A 24,984-nucleotide genomic window follows, 5' to 3' on the forward strand; every position below is an offset into this window, starting at 1 on the left:
TTCTTTTTTTCTAGATATAATTCATATGACTACTCATTCCCATACTGTTATTCTTCATCTCCTTTCATAGTAAATAATAAACTTGTGCTCCTTTGTTATTTATGGTATATATAGCACTAACAGTAATATTAGATTTTAGATTTATGGGCTGTTAGGCAACTTGTCAATTGAATATTGTACAAATACGCTAATTTTCTGAAAGAAATAAACTATATTATAATGACCTCTTAAGATTAAAGCCCTGTCTTTTCTGTTCACGAAACTTGCTCCAACAAATTACCCAGGACAGTTCTTTACGTGTCCTGATAGGTATTGAATAAATAATTGGTTCTCTCTGTCACGCACATTTTAAAAAATTTCATTACTTTTGTAGTCTGTAGAAAGAGAAAAAATAACAATAATGGAGAATGGGATTTGTTTGGGGTTGTTAGCCTGCCAGATATAAGGAGAAGTGAAAAATATTATGTTAGCATAACCGTGAAGGTTTCATATAGGTAAATTATAGTATTAAACAGCTCTTTAACACAAAATGTTAGAAAAGATAAAATAATTACAACAATTTTTTAACAATATAAATTATAAATATGTGTAAATGTATTAATGCATCACGAACACATGCTACCACTTGCTAAACACTATGCTAGAGGCTGCAAATATTTATCAAACAAAATATGATTTAGATAACAATTGTGAACTTAGAAATTAGGTTCTTCAAATTATAATAGTACCTATTTAAATGAATAAAATTTAGGTTAGATTTAAAAATAATCATTTTGTAAGGACAATATCTACAGTGATTATATCACTATTTTGAATAAGAAACTGATGGTTTCCCCATACTTTATTGAATGGTTCCATACCCATAGGTATATGGGCAGCAGTAACTGAATGTACTGGGTTATAGAAGAAGGAGGAAGAGGAGGAGGAGGAGGGGTGAAGAGGGAGGAGACTTGATGGCAAGATTATATGGGATTGGAGGAAGAAATGGGAGCTGGATAATATCACATTTAAATGCATGCATATAGGAAACTCTTAAGAATAAAGACAATGTATTAAATCTATAAAAAGAGAAATATAGTATATGGCATTAGTTTAGCCCATGCCAGAGCAAGCTCTCACTAATGTTTTGTGTAGCAATTATGGACAGCATAATGATGTTTTCATTATAACCAAAAATGTTCCCACAGAAGAATGTGATAATTATTTCTGATGTCCCTTATGGTCAAGAAAATGTTTTTGCTCAGTATCAAAGCCAGGGAATGTCAATTTGCCTCTTGCAAGCCTTAGTTTATGCATATTTCTTTTACAAATCTCCAGTAAGTGTTTTCCCTCCAAAATTATTGATGTTGTTGTAGATTCTCTGTGAAGCAAAATGATTTCACTGATTGTTCTAGGCATTGTACTTTGCAAGGTATTTCCCATGAGGCATTTCTTCACCTAGAGCAGTCGGAGGGACACTTACTGGAGAAATTGTTTACACAATGTTGCTCTGCATATAGTGAAAGAATTTTTACCATGTCTGAAGATAAAGATCCTAAACTCTCCATGGGAGACCTTGCCTTGGAGGAGATGGGAATAGGGGGTGGGTTGGGGGAGAAGGCTGGGGGGGGGGGTGGGAGGAGGAGGGAGGAGAGGGGCAATCTGAGGTTGGTATGTAAAATGAATAGAAAATCTCTTAATAATTAAAAAAAAAGATCCTAAAGGTAGGCGCACAACTTAGAATCCCAAAGCTCTAAAATATTAGTTCCATGCATACTTTGAACAATGACCAAAAGATAGAGGTTTTCCAGCTCATAAAAATGTCTATATATTTCAGAAACGTATGATCTGGTGTGTTTTAGAAAAGTGCACTTGTCTGTCAAACCCAACACCATGGAATCGAAAGCGGAAGTGCTTTGCTCAGGCTGCTTTTCAAAACCAATGCCATTTGGACTAAAGGTGATTGAAGTTCTCTGTGTCAAGCATTATATTCGCTTATTTTAATTTTGTGAGTTGCAGCACGAATCTGCTTGGCACGGAGCAGTGATCTGTGAACTCGGACAGTAGGAGGTAGTGTGGTTACAGATGGGGAGAAAATACTTAAGCTGGATTTTTGGTGAGATTTTCAGTAAAGACTCATGACAGCTACTCCATTGTGCTAGGTTTGTCCTGTCTCATTTCAGTTTGAAAACTAATTTTAAGAATATTTGACAAGCTAAGCTATAGACTTCAACAGAAGAACTGATGAAGAAAATATGGTACTTGTACACAATGGGATTTTTTTTTTCAGCCACAAAGAAGAATAAAACTAAGTGGTTTGGGGGAAAGTGGATACAACTGGAAATAATATTAAGTGAATTAAGCCAGTCCCAGAAAGGCAAATATTGTTAAGTTTTTCCAGGTTCTCGGTATCTAAATTTTATATAGTAAAATAAATCATGCATGTACCTAGGAAATGAAAGTTGAGTTGAAATTGTCTGGGGAAACAAAGGAGACAAACGGGAGAGGTTAGGGGTGAGGAAGAGGAGGGGGATGAAGATGAGAGACATGTTCAGTGTACAATGAACAATAATTCAACTTCCATTCTCAGCACGTGATGCTCTCTGCTTCTTACCAGTCGTGTAGCTTCGTGGGCAAGATCTTTGGCTTCTCTGGCAACTTTCTCAGCTTCATCAATATTGTCCTTAATATTGCTGTAAGCTCTGAAGGCTGTAGTGGCATTGAATGAGATGTTCTTCGCCTCATCCAGGATTCTGTCAGGTTAGACCGAGAAAAGAATTAGCACTCAAACAAAGAACAACCACGGCATAAAAACCCAATTTCTTTGGGATCATGGCCAATGTAAGCAGGATAATTCCAAACCCTAGTGATGTGTCTATTGATTGTATCCTGTCATATTGTCCCATTTAAACTTATATTCCTCAAGACTTGCTGTGAAATATAGCCACCATGTCTTATAAGACTTTTTTACGTTGATTTAATTTCTCTCTCTCCTTCCCTCCCTCCCCTTTTCTCTCTGTGCATGTGTGTGTGTGTGTGTGTGTGTGTGTGTGTGTGTGTGTGTGTGTGTATGTGTGTGTGTGTGTGTGTGTGTGTGTGTGTGTGTACAAATGCAGATATGCACATGTGCACAGCTTGAAAGAGTCAGTTCTCTCTTTCTACTGTGTGAGGTTTAGGGATTGAACTCAGGTCTTCAGACTTGGCAGCAAGCATCTTCACCCATTAAGCATTCCTTCTGTGCCCCCTGCTCCCTCCCCCATATATCTTAAACATCTGTGACAGCCTGCTAAATCCTTTGCAACCATGTGACCAGGAGAGTGTGTGCAGGGCTACGGTACTTCCCATTATTTGTCAAGCGCACTCCAGTTTCCAGAGCACTTGTATCCCATTAATCAAATGAATTTTACAATGTCTTCAGAGTAGGCACACTTCCCAGAAAGCATAAAGAGATCATAGAAAAAAAAATCAAATCATGACTAACACATCCCTAATGGGAGATTTGGAATCTGCTGATTACTGGCCACTGATTCATCTACTATTCTTTGCTCTAGATTGGGGAAGGTTTGTTAAAAAACTAATTGTGCATGGGATGCTTGAGTTTTCTATCATTCTTTCTGCATCAATGATTATCAAAGATGAGAACACAGACTTGCATGTAGTGCATATTAAATAGATTTATTTTGGAAAATTATTCCTAGGATGAATAGCTCTTGTGATTTTTTTTTGTGCCAGTCACAAAAGTATAGAGGAAGTAAATCAGCCATACCTAAAATGCTGATTATTAAGCAAACCCTGTTCTCCAGCTTTCTTTCTTGTGGCCCACATGATAATCCCAGCTACAGTGAGCTGTTGTTTATTACATTTCTTTTTATTTTTGAAAGGGTTTCTTACAGACCAGGCTGGCCTTGAGCACACTGCAGTTGAAGCTGGCCTTGAACTTGTGTCCTCCTGCATCCACTTCCCAAGTGCTGGGGTTCTAGGTGTGCACCAGCACTGAACTGTTACTTTAGAGCAGTGCATGTAGTGTCTTACTGGAGGGAGGGAGGAGACTGAAAAGCTGTTTATGAGGATACACATTCACAGGCACTTTCAAACAGAGAAATGCTAAGATTGCGTTAGAAATAGAAAACTAAAATGTGCAGCAGAATGTGTTTGTGTATTATTTAAAATGCTAATAAGACAACCCTGGTTGCCTTCTAATAAGGAACAAAACACAATATTGTAAGGGTAGCCTAAGGCTATGTTCACTTCCTAACCAGGCATAGTTGAATTCACTTTTAACTGGGACTTTTGATGCTTTTCCAGGAAATCTTTGCCTACATCCTCCTAATTAGGATCTTCCATAGAAAAGTCATGCGGCTCTTTTGTTCATAATTACAAAAATCAAGACTTGAAAGTGATTTTCTACCCTTTCTGCTTGTCTAAACTCTTGGAGGAGCGTCAAGCTATGCAGACATTTCCATCCACACATGGCATACCCGTCAAGCACAGCCGAGGAGTCATTCAGCTGAGCCGCATGGCTCTCAGCCTGGAACACCTTCTCAGCAAGCTTCCTGTCCTTTATTTCCTGGGAGAGGTCATCTATTTTGTCACTGAGCTCCTCGGACATCGGTGGCAACTTAGTTTTAATGTCTTCGACATACTGAAGTGGAGAGAGAAGAGAGAGCATTAAGAGCAAGTGCATCCAGGCCTCCTTGAACTTGCTAATTTCTCTACGAGATGCAATCACACATGCTCACTCTTTCTTTTCCTTTAGACAACTTTCAGTCTACTAGCAGAGCAAACAGAGAATAAAAGCAGTCATCTAAACTGAAAAACATAGAATGTTACGAAGCCAATTTACACCATGAAAGGCCTATTTTTCTTGTAAGGTTATTTCATAGCAACAAATGAACAAGTGACAATCATTGGGACCTTTTAGATCCTTTGTGTCCTTATTCCCACACATCACCATGTAACATATGAGACAGTAGACCAAAGGTCTGCTTGCAGATTTTCATTTCTCTTTTAACTAATGCTGTATGAGCTAATAAAACAGATGGTGAGTGCTGGTCTAGGAACAAGGAATGACCCGGTCAGCACAATAAGAAAAGAAAAAAAAGAACAACAACAACCCATAAGCTTGCATAAGTGAGTACTCCCATAATGTTAGGTCCTGATTGTTACCAATAGATGGGTGTGTCCACAACACTGCACTACAATAACGTATTCTCACAAAACAACAACAACAACAACAAACCAAATAGAGGCTCTTGTTTCTGTTACTGAGTTTTGTCGCTGAAGTGGTAAGGAATTCTGTCACCATCTCCTTTCTCTTCATTCTGAGGTTTATTCAATACTCACATCTATGACTGAGTTGATTCCATCTGCAAGTCGGTTGGCTTCATCAAGTAAGTCATTACCCTCCTTTAAAGTGTTCTCTATTTGCCGTTGGCCACTTTCCAGAGCCTCCTTCTTTTTCTACAGCATGCAAAGAAAAAGATATTACAATAGCATCTCTGGAAAGCCCATCTCTATTGCGTGTCCCTATTTCCCCTGGGCTGTGTGAACACAAGGTTCACAAACAAAGTGTATGATATCGACAGTGTGGCTCGATGACAACGATTTAACATTCCCACTCAACCCTCTTAAGAATTCTTCAACATAGAGCATGTACAAGGGATCTCTACTTCCCATTCGAGAAAGCCATCAAGGCAAAGAAAAGCAATGTGATAGTTGCTAGAGAATTCAAAGGCTTGCGAAAGCAAAGTGGGACCTCCATCTTAACTACAGTGCAAGTGCTGAGCATGTGTTACCAGCACCTAGTGTGCCAGATTAAACTGGAAAAATGTATTGAGTTCCAGAATCTACATAGCAATAGTTCCACTGTGAGCATAACTATACTCTAGGGAAATACTGTAAAATTCAAAAGGCGGGATTTTTAAGGGAACTTAGAGAGACTATCTTTCAAGAAAAAGAAACTGTCCCCCAAAAGAATAAACCTAACGGATGATTTCATAAGATGAGAACTTCTCTGTGGAACTTATGGCTTGTTTCAAAGCTACATGGCCTAGATGAGGAAAATCAATGGGAGAGAATTACTGCTGTGCCTTCACATGGAGTTGGCCTTTGCCTATTATTTTCTTGGTACTTCAAACTCCTTCGTATTCTGCCAACCTTCATTCCCCCTACATGTTTAATGCAATCAATTGTTAGTCTCTGGCCTTTATATGTTTATATATTTTTCATGTAAATAAATACTAATGATAGTTTATATTCATATTAATGTAGTTTTTTAAAGATGTTTAGAGCAGCCTATGAGCCTTTGATTCTATAGGGCCCATGTTCATCAACTTGAAATGAGCAGGAAACTGAGTCATTACAGTGCTGTGTTCTTAGCGTTTCTGTCTCCATCAGATTTCTATGCTGAAATTCAATACTCCAATGTATCAGTATTAGGAGGTGGGGTCTTTGGGAGGTGATGAGAGAAGATAGCTAAAATCCCATAAATGGGGTCAGTGCTCCTATAAAAGAGACTCAAGGGAGCTTATTCACCCTTCCGCCATGTAGGGCCACAGCAAAGAGATGAGTTTGTGAGCCAACAAATAGACCTTCACCAATCACCAATTCTCCCATATTTTGATATTGGATTATCTACCCCTGCCCCTTGGACTATGTGACACATATTCATTCTGCTTTTTTAGCTAGACAGCTCTGGTATTTTGTGATAGCAGCCAGAAAGACCTAAGGCACTAACTGAGGAATCGCAGACAACATAATGTAGTTAGAAGTATAACACATTGGGGCAGGGCTGGAGAGAGAACTTAGCAGTTAAGAGCACTTGCTGTTCCTGCAGATGACAAGGTTCAGTTCCCAACATCCACACAGTGGCTCACAACCATCTGTAACTACAGCTCCAGGGGATCTAATGCCTCATATGACCTCCTTGGGCTCCTGCATGTATGTGGTACACATACATGCATTCAGTTACACACACATACACTTCAATAGAAATTTTTTTTTATTTTTACTTTATTTATTTATTTATTATGTACACAGAAGAGGGTGCAAGATCTCATTACAGATGGTTGTGAGCCACCATGTGGGTGCTGGGAATTGAACTCAGGACCTTTGGAAGAGCAATCGGTGCTCTTAACCTCTGAGCCATCTCTCCAGCCCCTTCAATAGAAATTTTAAAGGTGTTACTCTTATCTACCTAACAGGCCTTGGATCCTGAGCTGTAAAAGGACTGTCTCTTAGACTACAGAAATCATGTTTCTTATTTGCACTGAATGAGTGCTAGCTTTATAACTCCATTTCCTAATTTTATCACCTACCACTTCCCCATGCTCCCAGTACACACATCTTTTCAGCTCCCTCTACCACATGTTCTTTGGTCCTTTGGGCTTTGTTTCTCTATATTTTCTGCTCATAGCCAGTTCCCTGACTATCAACCTGAAAAAGCACTTGAGTTTCTCCTAATCATTATGTACATACTAGGTAAAGCACATCACATTCAGGCAACTGCCATTCTGAGGTGAATCCCAGCTTAAAAACCTACAAAATTAAGCCGGGGGGTGGTGGCGCACACCTTTCATCCCAGCACTCAGAAGGCAGAGGCAGGTGGATCTCAGTGAGTTCTAGGCCAGCCTGGTCTACAAAGTGAATTCCAGGACAGCCAGAGCTAGACAGAGAAACCTTGTCTCAAAAAACCAAACCAAACCAAATCAACCAACCAACCAAACAAACAAAAAACCATACAAACAAACAAACAAACAACAACAACAACACCCACAAAATTTTGAGCAAGCAATGTGGCCTCTTACAAATTGCATAGTTCCCCACTACTCAAAGTGTGGTTCCTTCACCAGCAGCATGAGCCTCAACAGGAAGCTTGTCAGAAATATATCGTCTCAATTCTTTCTGAGAAGTACTGACTCAGAATGAACTCTGTAACAAGAACTCAGGCTTCTGTGAAATTAGACAAAAAAGATTGTTCTTCTAACTGCCAGGCACAAAGAAATGCTGTGTAATTGTTAACTATTCTATTGATAGTTTTGTTCCTAGTTCTCACTTAGCTTAATTATTGTCTATGTGTGTGAGTGTGTATATATGTGTGTATATGAATGTGAGTGTATTTGTGATTGTGTTTTATGTGTATGTGTATATGTGTGTATGTGTGAGAGTGTGTGTGTGTACATGTGTGTGTATGTGTGTGTGTACCTGAGTGTTGGCTCTTGTGTATGGTGTATGTACATGTCTAGGTAGGTAAATGCCTATCTGCAAGTAGGCACATGTGCACATACGTATGTGTGCGTATGTTGACACAGATGTCTTCCTTAATCATTCTCATCTTATGTTAGACACGAGTTCTGTCGCTGAACACAGAGCTGAAGGATTTGGTTGTGCTGACTGTCTGAGGAGCCTCAGGGATCTGTCTGTCTCTGCACTCTCCCATCACTGAGGCTACAGACAGAGGCTCATAAGGCTTTTATATGAGTGCCGGAGATGTAAACTCAGGTCCTCAGGCTTGTGTGGGAGGCATTTTGTCAACTGAGTCATCTTTTAAGGCTCCTTTAAAATTTAATCTGTGGGAGTATTTCACCAATTATAGATATATAAATGATTTCCTTTTTTTTTACTTTCATTTTTTATAAATATTGATCCATCTTGGTTAGATTTTGGGGGGGGGTTCTAAAAACATCAGTTATGGAATGAACATCAGAGAAATAAACATATCACAGATGCATGTACAGGGACCACTGAAAAGACACAGCCTACTGAACTGTGCATAGTGATGGACAATGAATAGAATGTATAAGAAAGAATCATAGTGCCAGTTGCAGATCATGCATTATACACCAGCACGCCATTACTCTGTACATTGTCTCACATGTCCCGGCTTCCAACCATTTCATATACTTGCTAATTAGAACCAAGAATATATTCTTCACTACAGTGTGAATCTTATAGAAACAATCCTATGCAGCACTGTCTCTCTAGCACCTCTATGAACTTCCCCAGCGAATGGTTTTAAATGAATGAATGAAAGGGAAGCTCATGGCTTGTGTTGTGTGTGACACAGCTCATTGAACTACTGTGTCTCTGGAAGATTCAGTGGAGTGTTTGATTTTTGTGATTGCCACTTTTTTGACAAAAATCCCAGGAGAAGTTCCAGTGTCACTGATTCCCAGTCACATCTTTGCTTCCAAGGGTCTGGAATTCTTTGCATAATAGCCACTCAGCCCCTAGCTCTTATATAAATGTATATAAAGGTACACTGTACACAGAAATTCAAAAGTGCTCTTTTCATTTTGACTTGCTTGTAGTAATACACCAAGGTCACTTAAAATACTATGTCAGGGCTGGAGAGATGGCTCCGAGGTTAAGAGCATTCATTGGCTGCTCTTCTAGAGGTCTTGGGCTCAATTCTCAGCAACCACATGGTGGCTCAGAACTATCTATAATGCAATCCGGTGCCCTCTTCTGGCCTGCAGGCATAGATGCAGGCAGAACATTGTATACATAATTTTAAAAAGTACTATGCCAATTGGTGTATTCAGCAAAGAGCTACATCTATTTCCATTTAAGTAAACTACAGAGTATCTGTTTAAAGTTTTGATTGGGTCAGTTCAGTGAGCCAACTACAATATAAGCGTCACAATGTGTTCTTTTTCGTACTAAAGCAAATGATGATCTAGAGAGAGCAAACAAGTCTTAAAGGTGGCTGATTTTCAGAATAGGTGATAGATTCTAGCTTTGAAACAAGGAAGATTTGGAGCTCCAGAGAAATCAGAGAAAATACTGATTTCTCTTTGCTTTATGACATTCTTTTGTTCTTATTGGTTAATAAAAGTATTTTTATATTTGTGATGGCCATTTGGGGCTCGGAGGATCCAATCAGAATTGAAGATATATTTCTCATGACTCCTCTGGAAGAGTGTTACGGTATGGATCTTAAATGTTCAACAAAGGCCACATGGATCACTAATGCAAGAAAGTGAAACATTCTGGCCACCGGGCAGGTTCCCTGCTAGCCCCACCGGGAAGGATCCCCTTCTCCAAGACCCCTGGCAGACCCTGCAGTCTCCACGCCCTGCCCCCACGCCCATCCGCCTGAGCCCCAAGCCTCTTCCTGAGACTTAGAGGCCGGCCCCCAGCTCCCATCTTGCTCCAGGCTTCCCTTTTGGAACACTGGTGAGTACCCTTCCTTGCCCCAGACCCCATCCCTGGGCACCAGCCACTCCAGGGAAGACCTGCCCAACTCGGCCCCAGGTTCTGGCCACCGGGCAGGTTCCCTGCTAGCCCCACTGGGAAGGATCAGAAATTGGCATCAGAAATTGGAAGAAGCAGAAGAAAACAGCCTTATGAATGACATCATGAAGAAGCTAGAGGCTTGTGTAGAGGAAAAGACAAAAAAATGTGAAGAACGCTGTAAACAACTAGAGGAAAGGGCAAACAAATTAGAAGAAATCAATAAAGTCCTGGAAGAAAACAATAAAATACTGAGAGAAAATCAAGAAAAATCAATGAAACAAATGAAGGAAACAGTCCAAGACCTGAAAAGGGAAATAGAAAAAATGAAGAAGACACAAACAGAGGGAATGCTGGAAATAGAAAATCTGAGAAAACGATTGGGAACTTCAGATGCAAGTATAATCAACAGAATGCAAGAGATGGAAGAGAGGATCTCTAGCGTTGAAGATACAGTAGAAGAAATACATTCATCAGTCAAAGAAAACACTAAAGCCAACAAAGTCATGAACCAAAATGTCCAAGAAATTTGGGACACCATGAAAAGACCAAACCTAAGAATAATAGGGGTCGAAGAAGGAGAAGAATACCAACTCAAGGGCACAGAAAATATATTCAACAAGATCATAGAAGAAAACTTTCCCAACTTAAAGAAGGAAATGCCTATGAAGATACAAGAAGCTTATAGAACACCAAACAGACTAGACCCCCCAAAAAAGTCCCCTCGCCACATAATAGTTAAACAACTAAACGTACAGAATAAAGAAAGAATATTAAGAGCAGCAAAGGAAAAAGGCCAAGTGACATATAAAGGCAAACCCATCAGAATAACACCCGATTTCTCAATGGAGACTTTGAAAGCCAGAAGAACCTGGACAGATGTAATGCAGACACTAAGAGACCATGGATGTCAACCTAGACTAATATACCCAGCAAAACTTTCAATCACCATAGATGGAGTGAACAAGACATTCCATGACAAAGCCAGATTTAAACAATACTTATCCACAAACCCAGCCCTACAGAAAGCACTAGAAGGAAAATTCCAACCTAAGAAAGTCAGATACACCCTCGAAAACACAGGCAACAGATAAAGCCACAGCAGTAAACCCCAACGTATAGAAGTACCCACACATCACCACCAAAAAATAACAGGAATGAACAATCACTGGTCATTAATTTCCCTCAATATCAATGGACTTAATTCACCTATAAAAAGACATAGGCTTACAGAATGGATACGAAAGCAGGACCCATCTTTCTGCTGCATACAAGAAACACATCTCAAATTCAAAGATAGACACTACCTAAAAATAAAAGGCTGGGAAAAGACTTTCCAATCAAACGGTCTTAAGAAACAAGCGGGTGTAGCCATCCTGATATCCAGCAAAATAGACTTCAAACTAAAATCAATCAAAAGAGATCAAGAAGGGCATTACATACTCATCACAGGAAAGATCCACCAAGATGAAGTCTCAATTCTGAATATTTATGCCCCAAACACAAGGGCACCCACATATGTAAAAGAAACATTACTAAAGCTTAAATCACATATAAAACCCCACACATTAATAGTGGGAGACCTCAACACCCCACTTTCACCACTAGACAGATCTCCCAAATTGAAACTTAACAGAGAAATAAAGGACTTAACTGATGTCATGACTCAAATGGACTTAATCGATATCTACAGAACATTCCATCCTAACAAAAAAGAATATACCTTCTTCTCAGCACCCCATGGAACCTTCTCTAAAATTGACCACATACTTGGCCACAAAACAAATCTAAACAGATACAAAACAATTGGAATAACCTCCTGTGTTCTATCAGACCACCATGGTCTAAAGTTGGATTTCAACAACAACAAAAACTACAGAAAACCTGCAATCTCATGGAAACTGAATAATACCCAACTGAATCACCAATGGGTTAAGGAAGAAATAAAGAAAGAAATTAAAGACTTCCTAGAGATCAATGAAAATGAAGACACCACATATCCAAATTTATGGGACACTATGAAAGCAGTACTAAGAGGGAAATTCATAGCACTAAATGCCCACATAAATAAGTTGGAGAAATCTCACACTAGAGACTTAACAGCATACCTGAAAGCTCTAGAACAAGAAGAAGCAAAGTCTCCCAGGAAAAAATAGACGCCAGGAAATTATCAAAGTGAGAGCTGAAATCAATAAAATAGAAACAAAGAGAGCAATACAAAAAAATTAATGAAACAAAGAGTTGGTTCTTTGAGAAAATCAACAAGATAGACAAGCCCTTATCCAAACTAACCAAAAGACAGAGAGAGAGCATCCAAATCAACAAAATCAGAAATGAAAAGGGGGACATAACAACAGACATTGAGGAAATCCAGAGAATCATCAGGTCATACTTCAAAAACCTCTATTCGACAAAACTGGAAAACCTAAAAGAAATGGATAACTTTCTGGATAGGTACCACATACCTAAGTTAAATCAAGACCAGATAAACTATTTAAATAGTCCAATAACCCCTAACGAAATAGAAACAGTCATTAAAAGTCTCCCAACCAAAAAAAGCCCAGGACCAGATGGTTTCAGCGCAGAATTCTACCAGATCTTCAAAGAAGAGTTAATACCAATACTCTCTAAATTGTTCCACACAATAGAAACAGAAGGAACATTACCAAACTCCTTCTACGAGGCTACAATTACCCTAATTCCTAAACCAAACAAGGATACAACAAAGAAAGAGAACTACAGACCGATCTCCCTCATGAACATTGATGCAAAAATACTCAATAAAATACTGGCAAACAGACTCCAAGAACACATCAAAACAATTATCCACCATGATCAAGTAGGATTCATTCCAGGGATGCAAGGGTGGTTCAACATACGAAAGTCCGTCAATGTAATACACCATATAAACAAACTCAAAGAAAAAAACCATATGATCATCTCACTGGATGCAGAAAAGGCATTTGACAAAATCCAACACCCCTTCATGATAAAGGTATTGGAGCGATCAGGAATACAGGGAACATACCTAAACATAATAAAGGCAATTTACAGCAAGCCAACAGCCAACATCAAATTAAATGGAGAGAAACTCAAAGCAATTCCACTAAAATCAGGAACGAGGCAAGGCTGTCCACTCTCCCCATACTTATTCAATATAGTACTTGAAGTTCTAGCCAGAGCAATAAAACAACATAAGGAGATTAAGGGGATACAAATTGGAAAGGAAGAAGTCAAGCTTTCCCTATTTGCAGATGACATGATAGTATACTTGAGCGACCCCAAAGATTCCACCAAGGAACTGATACAGCTTATAAACACCTTCAGCAACATAGCAGGATACAAGATCAACTCAAAAAAATCAGTAGCCCTCCTATAGACAATGGACAAAGAAGCGGAGAAGGAAATCAGAGATACATCACCCTTTACTATAGCCACAAATGACATAAAATACCTTGGGGTAACACTAACCAAGCAAGTGAAGGACCTATATGACAAGAACTTTAAGTCCCTGAAAAAAGAAATTGAAGAAGATGTCAGAAAATGGAAAGATCTCCCATGCTCATGGATAGGCAGGACTAACATAGTAAAAATGGCAATCTTACCAAAAGCAATCTACAGATTCAATGCAATCCCCATCAAAATACCAACACAATTCTTCACAGACCTGGAAAAAATAATACTTAACTTCATATGGAAAAACAAAAAACCCAGGATAGCCAAAGGAATCCTGTACAATAACACAACTTCTGGAGGCATCACGATCCCTGACTTCAAGTTCTACTATAGAGCTACAGTAATAAAAACAGCTTGGTACTGGCATAAAAACCGACATGTGGACCAATGGAATCTAATTGAAGACCCTGACATTAATCCGCACACCTATGAACATATAATTTTTGACAAAGAAGCCAAAAGTGCACAATGGAAAAAAGAAAGCATCTTCAACAAATGGTGCTGGCAAAACTGGATATCAACATGTAGAAGGCTGCAAATAGATCCATATCTATCACCGTGCACAAAACTTAAGTCCAAGTGGATCAAGGACCTCAACATAAATCCAGCTACTCTGAACCTGCTAGAAGAGAAAGTAGGAAGTAGTCTTGAACGCATTGGCATAGGAGACTACTTCCTAAATAGAACACCAGTAGCACAGACTCTGAGAGAAACAATCAATCAATGGGACCTCTTGAAACTGAGAAGCTTTTGTAGAGCAAAGGATACGGTCAACAAGGCAAAGCGACAGCCTACAGAATGGGAAAAGATCTTCACCAACCCCACATCTGACAGAGGACTGATATCCAGAATATATAAGGAATTCAAGAAATTAGACATCAAAATGCCCAACAGTCCAATTAAGAAATGGGCTATAGAACTAAACAGAGAATTCTCAACAGAGGAAACTCAAATGGCCGAAAGACATTTAAGGAACTGCTCAACATCCCTAATCATCAGGGAAATGCAAATCAAAACAACTCTGAGATACCACCTTACGCCTGTCAGAATGGCTAAGATCAAAAACACTGAAGACACCTTATGCTGGAGAGGATGTGGAGCTAGGGGAACTCTCCTCCACTGCTGGTGGGAATGCAAGCTTGTACAACCACTTTGGAAATCAATATGGCGCTTTCTTAGAAAATTGGGAATCCATCTCCCCCAAGATCCAGCTATACCACTCTTGGGCATATACCCAAGGAATGCTCAACCACACCATAAGAGCACTTGTTCAGCTATGTTCATATCAGCATTGTTTGTAATAGCCAGAACATGGAAACAACCCAGATGCCCTTCAACTGAAGAATGGATAAACAAAATGTGGTACATATACACAATGGAATACTACTCAGCAGAGAAAAACAATGGCATCATGAGGTTTGCAGACAAATAAATGGATCTAGAAAAAATCATCCTGAGTGAGGTAACCCAGACTCAGAAAGACAAACATGGTATGTACTCACTCATAGCAGGATACTAGACATGAAACAAGGATGACTTGTCTGCTACTCACATCACCAGGGAGGCTACCTGGAAAACAGGACCCCAAGAAAGACACAGGGATCACCCAATGACAGAGAAATGGAATGAGATCTACATGAACAGCCTGGACATGAGTGGGGGTAATGAAAGGCGAGGGTTGAGGGAAAGAGAGCTTGGGGGAGCGGGAGATCCCAGCTGGATCAACAAACAGAGAGGGAGAACAAGGAATAGGAGACCATGGTAAATGAAGACCACATGAGAATAGGAAGAAGCAAAGTGCTAGAGAGGCCCACAGAAATCCACAAAGATACCCACACAACAGACTGCTGGCAATGGTCGAGAGACAGCCCGAACTGACCTACTCTGGTGATGGGATGGCCAAACACCCTAATTGTTGTGCTAGAAACCTCATCCAACTACTGAGGGATCTGGATGCAGAGATCCATGACTAGGTCCTGGGTGGATCTCTGGGAGTCCAATTAGCGAGAATGAGGAGGGTTTATATGAGCGAGAATTGTTGAGACCAAGGTTGGATAAAGCACAGGGACAAATAGCCAAATGAATGGAAACACATGAATTATGAACCAATGGCTGAGGGGTCCCCACTGGATCAGGCCCTCTGAATGGGTGAGACAGTTGATTGGCTTGATCTGTTTGGGAGGCATCCAGGCAGTGGGACCAGATCTTGTGCTCATTGCATGAGTTGGCTGTTTGAAACCTGGGGCCTATGCAGGATTGTTTGGCTCGGCCTGGGATGAGGGGACTAGACCTACCTGGACTGAGTCTACCAGGTTGACCTCAGTCTGTGGGGAAGGCTTTGCCCTGGAGGAGATGGGAATGGGGGGGGTTGGGGGGAAGTTGAGGGGGACGGGAGGGGGGAGAACAAGGGAATCCGTGGCTGATATGTAGAACTGAATTGTATTGCAAAATAAATTAAAAAAAAAAAAAAAGAAAGTGAAACATTTAGCAGGTGAGTCTCCCTCCTTCTCATTCTCCTCCTCCCTTTCTCCCTTCCACCTTCCAGGACACCAGAAGGTGACCATCCTTCCTCTATGCTGATCTTCCTGCCATGCTGTTCTGCCCTGCTGTAGACTGCAAACAGCGGAATGAGTCAGCCATGGACGACGGAGACTGCTGACAGATGGAACCTAAATAACCTTTTCCTCCTCATTTTTTTTTTTATTTTGAATTTGTTCTACCACAGCAGTGGAGAGAAAGCTAACACAGAAGAAGAAAGAGTGTTAGTAAATTAATGTGTCAGCTTAGGTAATCATGAGATTAGTGTTATAAAAAATAAATAAAAAGGAATGAATAAAGATGGATGTGGTATATGGAATACATGGACGGGAAGCTCAGAGTGTTTAAGAGACAAAAAAGGAAGTCCCCTATATAGAGACAGTTAGTCTTTAAAATTATAATAGGGTTGGGGGAGGACTCATAAAGTCACATCCCTGAGGAGTTATTGGCAACTAATGGCTGCTGTGGGAGGGAGAACCAGTTTTCCTTAGGAATGAAGGCCCTGGTAGGTTACCCAAGCTCTAGCCTATGGCCCTGTATCTATGCATACATTGATAGCTTTAAGTGGACACAGTGACTTATAAAAAAGAGACACATGAAGTTGGGATGGGAAAGTGGGGGTATATGGGAAAGAATTGCAGGGGAGAGAATGGGTGATGTCTTTGATCAAACACATTACACGCACTCATGAATTTCTCAATAAAAAATAGTTAAGTATTCCATAACATGATAGTTAACTCATTCTGCTTAGATATCAAGGTTGATTATATTCCTACCTTTACTTTCTAGCTAATTAGATCTTCATCCCTTCAGAGCCCTTCAGGATGACTATTGCCCATCTTTTTTGCTGTGGTTTATTGGATAGCTTTTGTAGGAACCTGCAAACACCATGTCTCTGTCTACTTTTATGTAGCAACTTAGTTTTCTTTCTTGCAATCTTTTCTTTAGTCAAGTACTGAGAGTGGACACTGGAGCAGAGGGCTCACTGAGTTACTCATCTGATCCCCCATCGTTTCCTCTCAATGGCTAGAAATTTCCTTCTAACTCAGCCACCACCAGTAGCTTGTGTTCAAAGCCTTCTGTGATCTCATCCCAAACAGCATTTCCAGAGCCGTCTTTCACTACTGACTTTTATGTAGCCTGTGAATGAGCTGGCCTGCGCTACTTGACATTTCCTATAATCAGGTAAGCTACCCCTATCCACCTTGATTACTTGTATGATTATTACTGCAGTATTCAGAGTGGTTTGCTTGTTTGCCTGTGTGTACCTCCAAGTAGATTCAGGTTATTAAAGCCATCAGAGTTGCTGTTTTACATCAGGGTTTCTTAGACTTGAGGCTGCGTCTGAGTCACTGGAGGATTTGTTTTGTTTTCTTTGTCTTTTGAGAAGAGGCTTTGTTATGTAGCCAGTATAGTTTGGAACTTATTATCCTTTTGCTTCGGCCTCACAGGTAGGGACCTCACAGGTGTGGGACACCATCCCCAGCTTTGGAGAATATTTTTAAGAACAAAGTAACTAGCTGGCCATTTTAAAATAAATAAACAACTATCCATTTGACTTGGATCTTAATATTACCTTAACAGTAGATGCAGTACAATGAAAGTTGAAAGCCATTTCATTATTAAATCTGCTGTATATGATATAGCCACTGTTTTCAAAGCTATGTGGCCAGTAAGTGAATCCAAGGATCTTAGGAATGGACACCAGGTAACACCGTAGGCCAGTCTATGTAGATTCTGCAGGGAAACCCATGAATCATGAATACTGTCTGTTTTTTTTTCCTTCCTTTTTTTTTTAGTTTCTCAAGACAGAGTTTCTCTATGTACCTGCCGTGGCTATCCTGCGACTTAATTTGTAGATCGGGGGGGGGGGGGGGGGGGCTCCAACTCATGGAGATCCACCTGTCTCTGCCAACCAAGAGCTAGGATTATAGGCGTATGCTACCACTTCCTGGAGGTGGATACTGTCTATTTAATGAATTCTTCAGTCAACTTTTGTTTTACAGTGTGTGTGTGTGTGTGTGTGTGTGTGTGTGTGTGTGTGTGTAAATGTACTGGTACTGAAAGGTAGAAAACAACCTGTGGTAGTTAGGTCTCTCCTTCCACTACAAGGGGAAGGGGTCTGGGAATTGAACTCTGCCTTTTAGGCCCTGGCACAGGGGCTCTTTCTTACCCACTGAGCCATCTCAAATGGCCCTAAGTGGCACTTTTTAAAGGCTAGACTGCCACCAATCTTAGTAGCTCTATCAACGTAAACAAACAAAAAACACCATACTTTTTTCATGAAAATCTACTTAGTTCACCTATCTCCTCCAGAAAGTATTTAAATAAGCCTTTATTACTTAGTGAAGCACAGTATATGAAGTAAAAACATAAAAATGATGACATGGATAGCCGGGCGGTGGTGGCGCACGCCTTTAATCCCAGCACTCGGGAGGCAGAGCCAGGCGGATCTCTGTGAGTTCGAGGCCAGCCTGGGCTACCAAGTGAGTTCCAGGAAAAAGGCGCAAAGCTACACAGAGAAACCCTGTCTCGAAAAAACCAAAAAAAAAAAAAAATGATGACATGGAACTCCAGGGCTGATGGCATAGGCACAAGTGTCTGCCAGGGTGCCCGAGAATGACAGCGCTTGGTTTTACACATCACTAATGTGAGGAGAAGCCGAAGTCCCCCTTCAGTGTGCCGTGGTAACTCTTCCTGAAATACTTCTCCAATACTTAGTAGGCTTTCCACACAGGGAATTTTAATTTCTTAAACTGCTGCCATAAAATGAAGAGGTAGACCTCTGGGTAAGCTATGGCACTAGGGTGTCATGATGGAGCCTGTGACAGGACAGCCTCAGCATTTTCTGACTCTGCAGAGACTGCTTTCTCTTGATTATGCTAGTGTGTCACTGGTTCCCAAATTGGTTAAGAGTAGATACATGACTTACAGTGCAAGTCCACCTCCTCAGTCTGCTACCACTGTGACAAGGCTAAGTCCCAGAAGAGGGACTGTCTCCCCCAGTTTTTCCTTTAATTTACTTTTCTTAGCCCAAAGGAAAACAGATCAAATAAAAGAACAAGAATTAAAATGTGTGGCCGGTTTAATTCTCTGTCAGTGACACTCAACGAACATTTTAGAAATCGTGTGCAACGCTGGAGTATTGAGTTATTGCTGATTGTGAAATTCCACATTAGCAGAGCTGTGGGTTTCCTGCAGCATTCAGATCCACTGGGGAACCAACGGCAAGAGGTGGGTTGTGTGTGGAGAGAAAGGTGTTTAGGCACCAAACACAATTCTGTGCCACTGTGTCCATTACATGCACTCTCAGAGGACCTAAGCACTGTCCATGTTATGATCAAGGAAGAGACTGAAAAGCATGAAAGGAAGGAAGGAAAAAAGGAAGTGAGGGAGGGGCGGAGGGATGGAGGGGAAAAGGGATGCTGCAAAGAACCTGTTTTTGCTTTAAACTCAGCAGCACACTGGTAAATGGTGACTGGTCTCTGGGAGGGGAAGGAGGGAAAATAACCCAGACTCATCTGTCACGTTAGTCCCGTTAAAAATGTCATTGTCCCTGAACACATTCCAGAGAAGAAGGGAATGAAGGGTCCCTTGATCTGGTCTCTCGGGTCTCTCATATCCTCAGCTTCCTCACACGCAGAGGGAACTGTAGTGATTGTTTGTAACCACATCTCTGAATTCAGTTTGTCAATCAGGTTGGTGAATTGCAAAGTTATATGACACTGGGGCTTAGCAATCATCTATGTATGTTCCCTTATAATGTACTCATTGTAGCAATTGGGAATAGATGGATGGATCCCATCTGGATTTCTAGGTGGTAGCATACTTGTCATTGACATGGAGGTTCTCTGTCTCTCAGGGAAAAGCTTCTTCCAGGCCACCATTACAGACCTTCCATAGTCTGAGTGACACAGATGGATGGATGGACAGACAGACAGACACACATACACACACACACACACACACACACACACACACACACACACACACACACACAGAGTTTTGTTTCTTAGAAGACCTCCCAGAGTCACAGTCTTAACCTTTGTAAACATATGCCAACTTCACTATTCTAGATGTACTCAACCTTCTCCCCATTCCCAAGACAATGAGGAGAAAGCTCCCAGCTCTCACCTCCAAAATGGTCATGTTCTTTTGATTGGCAGCAGACAAGCGATTAGCATCTCGTGTTTTCTCTGTGGCTTCTCTCAGTAGATCCCAAGCATCGTCAAGTTTGTCCTTGTAATGTGCCAGCTTCTCACGGAGGTCCTTTTCCATTTCTTCATTCTGGGCTCTGGGCTCTCCAACCAGCTTGTTTATTCTCTTCGCAAGGCTTTCTGCTTCCCTGCAAATACCCGCAGCCCCCAAGTATACATCATAAGGGTCTACTTACATTAAGCTATGTCATGAGGAGATGCTAACACAAAAAGACTAAATATATGTGAAAACACACCAACAGATTCACTATGCACTAAGTCAAGGTGAACTGGTGTCTTATTGTGGCAGAATTTTAAATTAAAATTGAAAAGACACCTGTTAAGTTGAGTAGGAAGCTTATACTTTTAATTGTTTAGGGGTATCATACCATGATCACAGTGTGACTGACGAAAGGAAAAGTTTTGTTTCGCTGCATATATAAAGACAAACAGATCAAAATGCCAGTTGTCCCAACACAATGCGATACTTTCTTTGACTGTGAGAGGGACTGTTTACTTAGGTAATTGTAGATAGAACTCCCAGGGTGTGGTGATATTTTACTTATCAGGTAGGGTCTCTGTGTATTTAAGGCCAAACTAGAGAACAGAGCCAAGCGTGGTGATACACACCTGTAATTCCAGTACTAACCATAGAGACCTGGAGGTCTATACAGACAGGCAGTGACAAGGAAGTGAGGTAGCTGGGCTAAGAGCCAATGACAGGGCCGAAAAGCAAGGCACATAAAGGCATGGATAGATAGGAAGTAGCTCGCATTTAGAAGCTGCAGAGCTGGTAAGGTAAAGTTGGCTAGTGGCTATTCCTATTTCCCTGACCTCTAAGGCAAGCTTTATTTATTAAAGCACAAATAAAATATCACCACACCAGGGTTTTGTGTAGCTAGCTTAATACCATAATTTTGTTATTTTTGTCTTTTTTGTTTTTGTTTTTGTTTTCGGAGCTGACGACTGTACCCAGGGCTTTGTACTTGCTAGGATCTACCACTGAGCTAAATCCCTAAGCCCCTTAATTTTAATCTACTCTACTTTTTCTTATAACTCAGTGATCTTGAAAGTCCTTGACTTAAGTTGCCAGCGTTTCCTAAAATGGCAAACTAATGATGGCCTGGCAAAGTGTGACTTATTTATCATTTATCAAAGTAAGTGGTCATCTCTTCCTCCTCCTTTTTCCCCTTCTCCCTGTCCATCTTTTCTTTTTCCTTTTGCATCTCCTTCTCCTCTTCTCCCCTCCCCCTCCCTTTCTCTCTGTCCTCCTTTGAGACAGGGTTTCATGTACACCTGGTTGGCCTTGGATTTGTTAGGGGCCAAGGATGACCATGAACTTTGGATCCTCCGCCTCTCTCTCACAAGTGCTGGAATTGTAGGTGTGCCATCATGTCCAGTTTATGTAGTGCTGTGAATCAAGGTCAAGCACTGTGCGATTAAAGCAAACACCTACTAGCCAAGTCACACCTCTAGCCTTTTAAGCTTATTGATAGTTCCAACACTTCTAACACCAGCAATTAGGAAAGGATGACTATTGGCCTACTTATGAAAGGTAACACCAAAAAAGTTCATTTACTTATTATTTTATATATATAGGAAAAACAGGCTTTTAATTAATTTTAAAGCAAACTAGGTAGAACAAAATGAAAGTATGAAAAATAAATAATAACAAACATCCCTGGAGAAGAAAGGAAACCGTATTCTACTCATCTATGGGGTAGAAATGTAGTTAACACTTAATAACCTGTTCAATTTATCAAATGAAAAGACCCAGAACATCTACTCACACCAACTCATCCTCAGCCTTTTCCTTCTGGGTTTGGAGATCTTTACTTCTGAGTTCTTTCAGCATCCAGTCAATCTCATTCTGAAGCTCTTGTAAGTTTCTCTCCGCAGTCTTGTCTTGACTTCCTAACGTTTCATTTAGTTTTACAGCTTTTTCATTTACAGCTGTTGGGGGTAAGACAAATTTTGTAAATTAGGTAATGAAAATGTCACACACAAAACTTACCATTTCCTGGGTGTTCCTGCTGAGAACCAGAGGCAGGTACCAGTAATAGTCAGCAACAAAGAGGAAAATGGGACATAGCTCTCCACATTAAACTTCTTTTGAGAAACCACAGTAATTAAAGTATTGTGTGTCTAGCCTCAAATGGAGGACATATAAATAAAGAAGAGATTCAGATTCTCTTCAGGGAAAGGTAAAAACTAGGAGAGGCAGAGGTTAACTCCTTGTGGCTGAACACACAAGATCTTTTTCATTGTTAACCAGCCATATCCAGTCACTTTTAGAATACTGAGAAGGGAAACGCTACCAGCGGTGAACTCACTGAACACTGACCTGCCTTCACATTTCTACAACTCCCTCATCTTCAATTTTTTAAAGGAGAGAAGGTGCACCAGTTTAGGGAGGAGGGAAGTAGATTAGGCTAGAGAGATGCATGCCTTCAGCAGTAACATCCATCCCGGAGCTCTGTGTTTACTATGCAGTAAATGGGGTTTCAAGCTGTGCTCTTTGGAATATTAGGATTCTCCAGGTGCTTCAAGTACTCTACAAATGATGTCTGTTCTGCCAAGAAACTGCTTGATAAGTTGGCGTTCTGGGCAAGATTTCATTTGGAAAAAGAATTCTCTGTCAAATAAAACTTTAAAAACTTTGTGAATTGAAACAGTTACATAGCTCTATCATTCATTTTAGCCTCACGTTTTCTGAATGTTCTATGGGACATTAATTTGGTGAGTTGAAGGGAGATATTTTCTCAAGCTCTTTGTCTGTTGAATATATATTTCTATAATATTACCCATGAAAATCTTCGGAGTGAAGAGTCTGGCCTGCCCAAGAGGTATTTTCTAACATTTAGAGGTTTATCTGAAGACCTCTTTAATATGTGATAAATCTTGAACTTTCCTTATTGAACAGTTTTTTTTTCCCAGATTTGCACTGGATAGAGCTCCCAGCTCATGTGCACACAGCAGTCAGGGTAGGCTTTGAATAGGTGGCTCTGAAATGTGGTACCCAGTCCAGAGGTAGCAGCAGCATTTTAGACATGCAGGTTCCCAGTCCCCACCACAGACCCACTGAGACAAAGAGTCTGGGAGCCAGGGACCAGCAATCTGGTGTTTGACCAAGTCCTCCAGCAGTTTCTGGTGCCTGCTGGGGTGTAGAGAACACTGACAAGTGCAAGAAGCTGACTATATGTCACCTGCTCTTTTCAAATCACCCCCTTTCCTTATATATGTGTTCAGTTAGAAAGTTGCTGTAGTCAACACTTGTTCCTGAGTGTCACAGCTAAAGGCCTAATGATTCATTTTCCTTCCAAAATCTTAATGCAAAACTTAATTCCTGTGTAATGGTAGGTAGAGATGGGTCCTGTGCCATCTTCCAATGCCTTTTATAGTCTGTTCTCAAAGATAAATCTCTGCAGAGAAGAATTTGGTAGGAAAAGAATGACCAGAGAGAGAGAGAGAGAATAAGGAAACACAGACCTTAGCTGCATCTTTTGGATATGCCATATCTTTTCAATTAAAATAGTAAGTGAAGAAGTAAGGAAATTAATGGGCTACACAGAAATGGCTGCAATGTCATGATGCTGCATTGAGAAAGAAATATCATTTGTATATAAGAGGGGCTGGGTCAGAGGTCAGTGGTAGAATATTACCCAGCATGCACGAGGCCCTCAACTCAATCCCCAGCACTGCGGAGAGAGCTAGTTGAGCAGACAAGGTTTGATCTTTCTACAGCTTATGTAGGTGGAACCAGAATTTAAACTAAAGATGAATATGTTATTTAATCCTTTATTCCAAGGTATATAGTGTCTCTTTCAATACATTTCCTCCCGAGTTGAAAAGAATTGCAAAATAGGCCACTTGAATTGACTCTACTTATCTGATCTTATTTCAGAAGAGGGTTTTATGATAATTAAAATATTTTAAAGACAAGGTAAAATCAACATAAAGGGAAACCAGAGAAAAAGAAAAAAATGAGAATGAGGGAAATGTTTATAGATAGAAAGCCATGCCATATTGTTTGTTCTGAAATATCCTAAATCAGCTTCAAATCATGACAGCAGCTGATGCATAGCACAGAATAAATGGAGTCTTCTTAAGGGAAGCAGGCAGCATCCATAAAATAAAACAAACCAGCTCCTTGGAGGAAGCAAATATGTTCTCCATATTAAATCTGAAAAGTCCTCCTATGAGTAAGTTTATCAGGAAGGAAATGTGTTAGTCTGTTCTGAGAAACAGACAAGAAAGATGCCTAGTACTAATTAAGTTCTGCTATAAGTCACGACATAAACACTAATGGGGTTGATTTCTGTCCTTCATTAATTCTAACCCATGAGATAAAATGTAGTTCACTCATGAGTTGATCAAGAGTCACGGCACAGTAGATATAAAACTACAGTAGGCCGGGCGGTGGTGGCGCACGCCTTTAATCCCAGCACTCGGGAGGCAGAGCCAGGCGGATCTCTGTGAGTTCGAGGCCAGCCTGGGCTACCAAGTGAGTTCCAGGAAAGGCGCAAAGCTACACAGAGAAACCCTGTCTCGAAAAACCAAAAAAAAAAAAAAAAAAAACTAC

The 24,984-nt window shown here is 40.5% G+C and overlaps 1 protein-coding gene across 1 annotated transcript in view; it reads right to left on the reverse strand.

Moving 5' to 3' along the window:
* Lama2 (laminin subunit alpha 2) overlaps positions 1 to 24,984 on the reverse strand; it is a 571,484-nt gene that overhangs the window by 109,004 nt on the left and 437,496 nt on the right. The window contains exons 36-40 of the mRNA XM_052751249.1: positions 22,193 to 22,355; positions 20,341 to 20,551; positions 5,323 to 5,439; positions 4,458 to 4,621; positions 2,594 to 2,732 (exon numbers count right to left, since the gene is read on the reverse strand). Coding sequence (XP_052607209.1) covers positions 2,594 to 2,732; positions 4,458 to 4,621; positions 5,323 to 5,439; positions 20,341 to 20,551; positions 22,193 to 22,355 — 794 coding nt within the window. The remainder of the gene's footprint in view (positions 1 to 2,593; positions 2,733 to 4,457; positions 4,622 to 5,322; positions 5,440 to 20,340; positions 20,552 to 22,192; positions 22,356 to 24,984) is intronic.

The sequence above is a fragment of the Peromyscus californicus genome, unplaced genomic scaffold (genome assembly GCF_007827085.1).
Source record: "Peromyscus californicus insignis strain IS unplaced genomic scaffold, ASM782708v3 Scaffold_22__1_contigs__length_63687245, whole genome shotgun sequence".
Classification (NCBI taxonomy): Eukaryota; Metazoa; Chordata; class Mammalia; order Rodentia; family Cricetidae; genus Peromyscus; species Peromyscus californicus.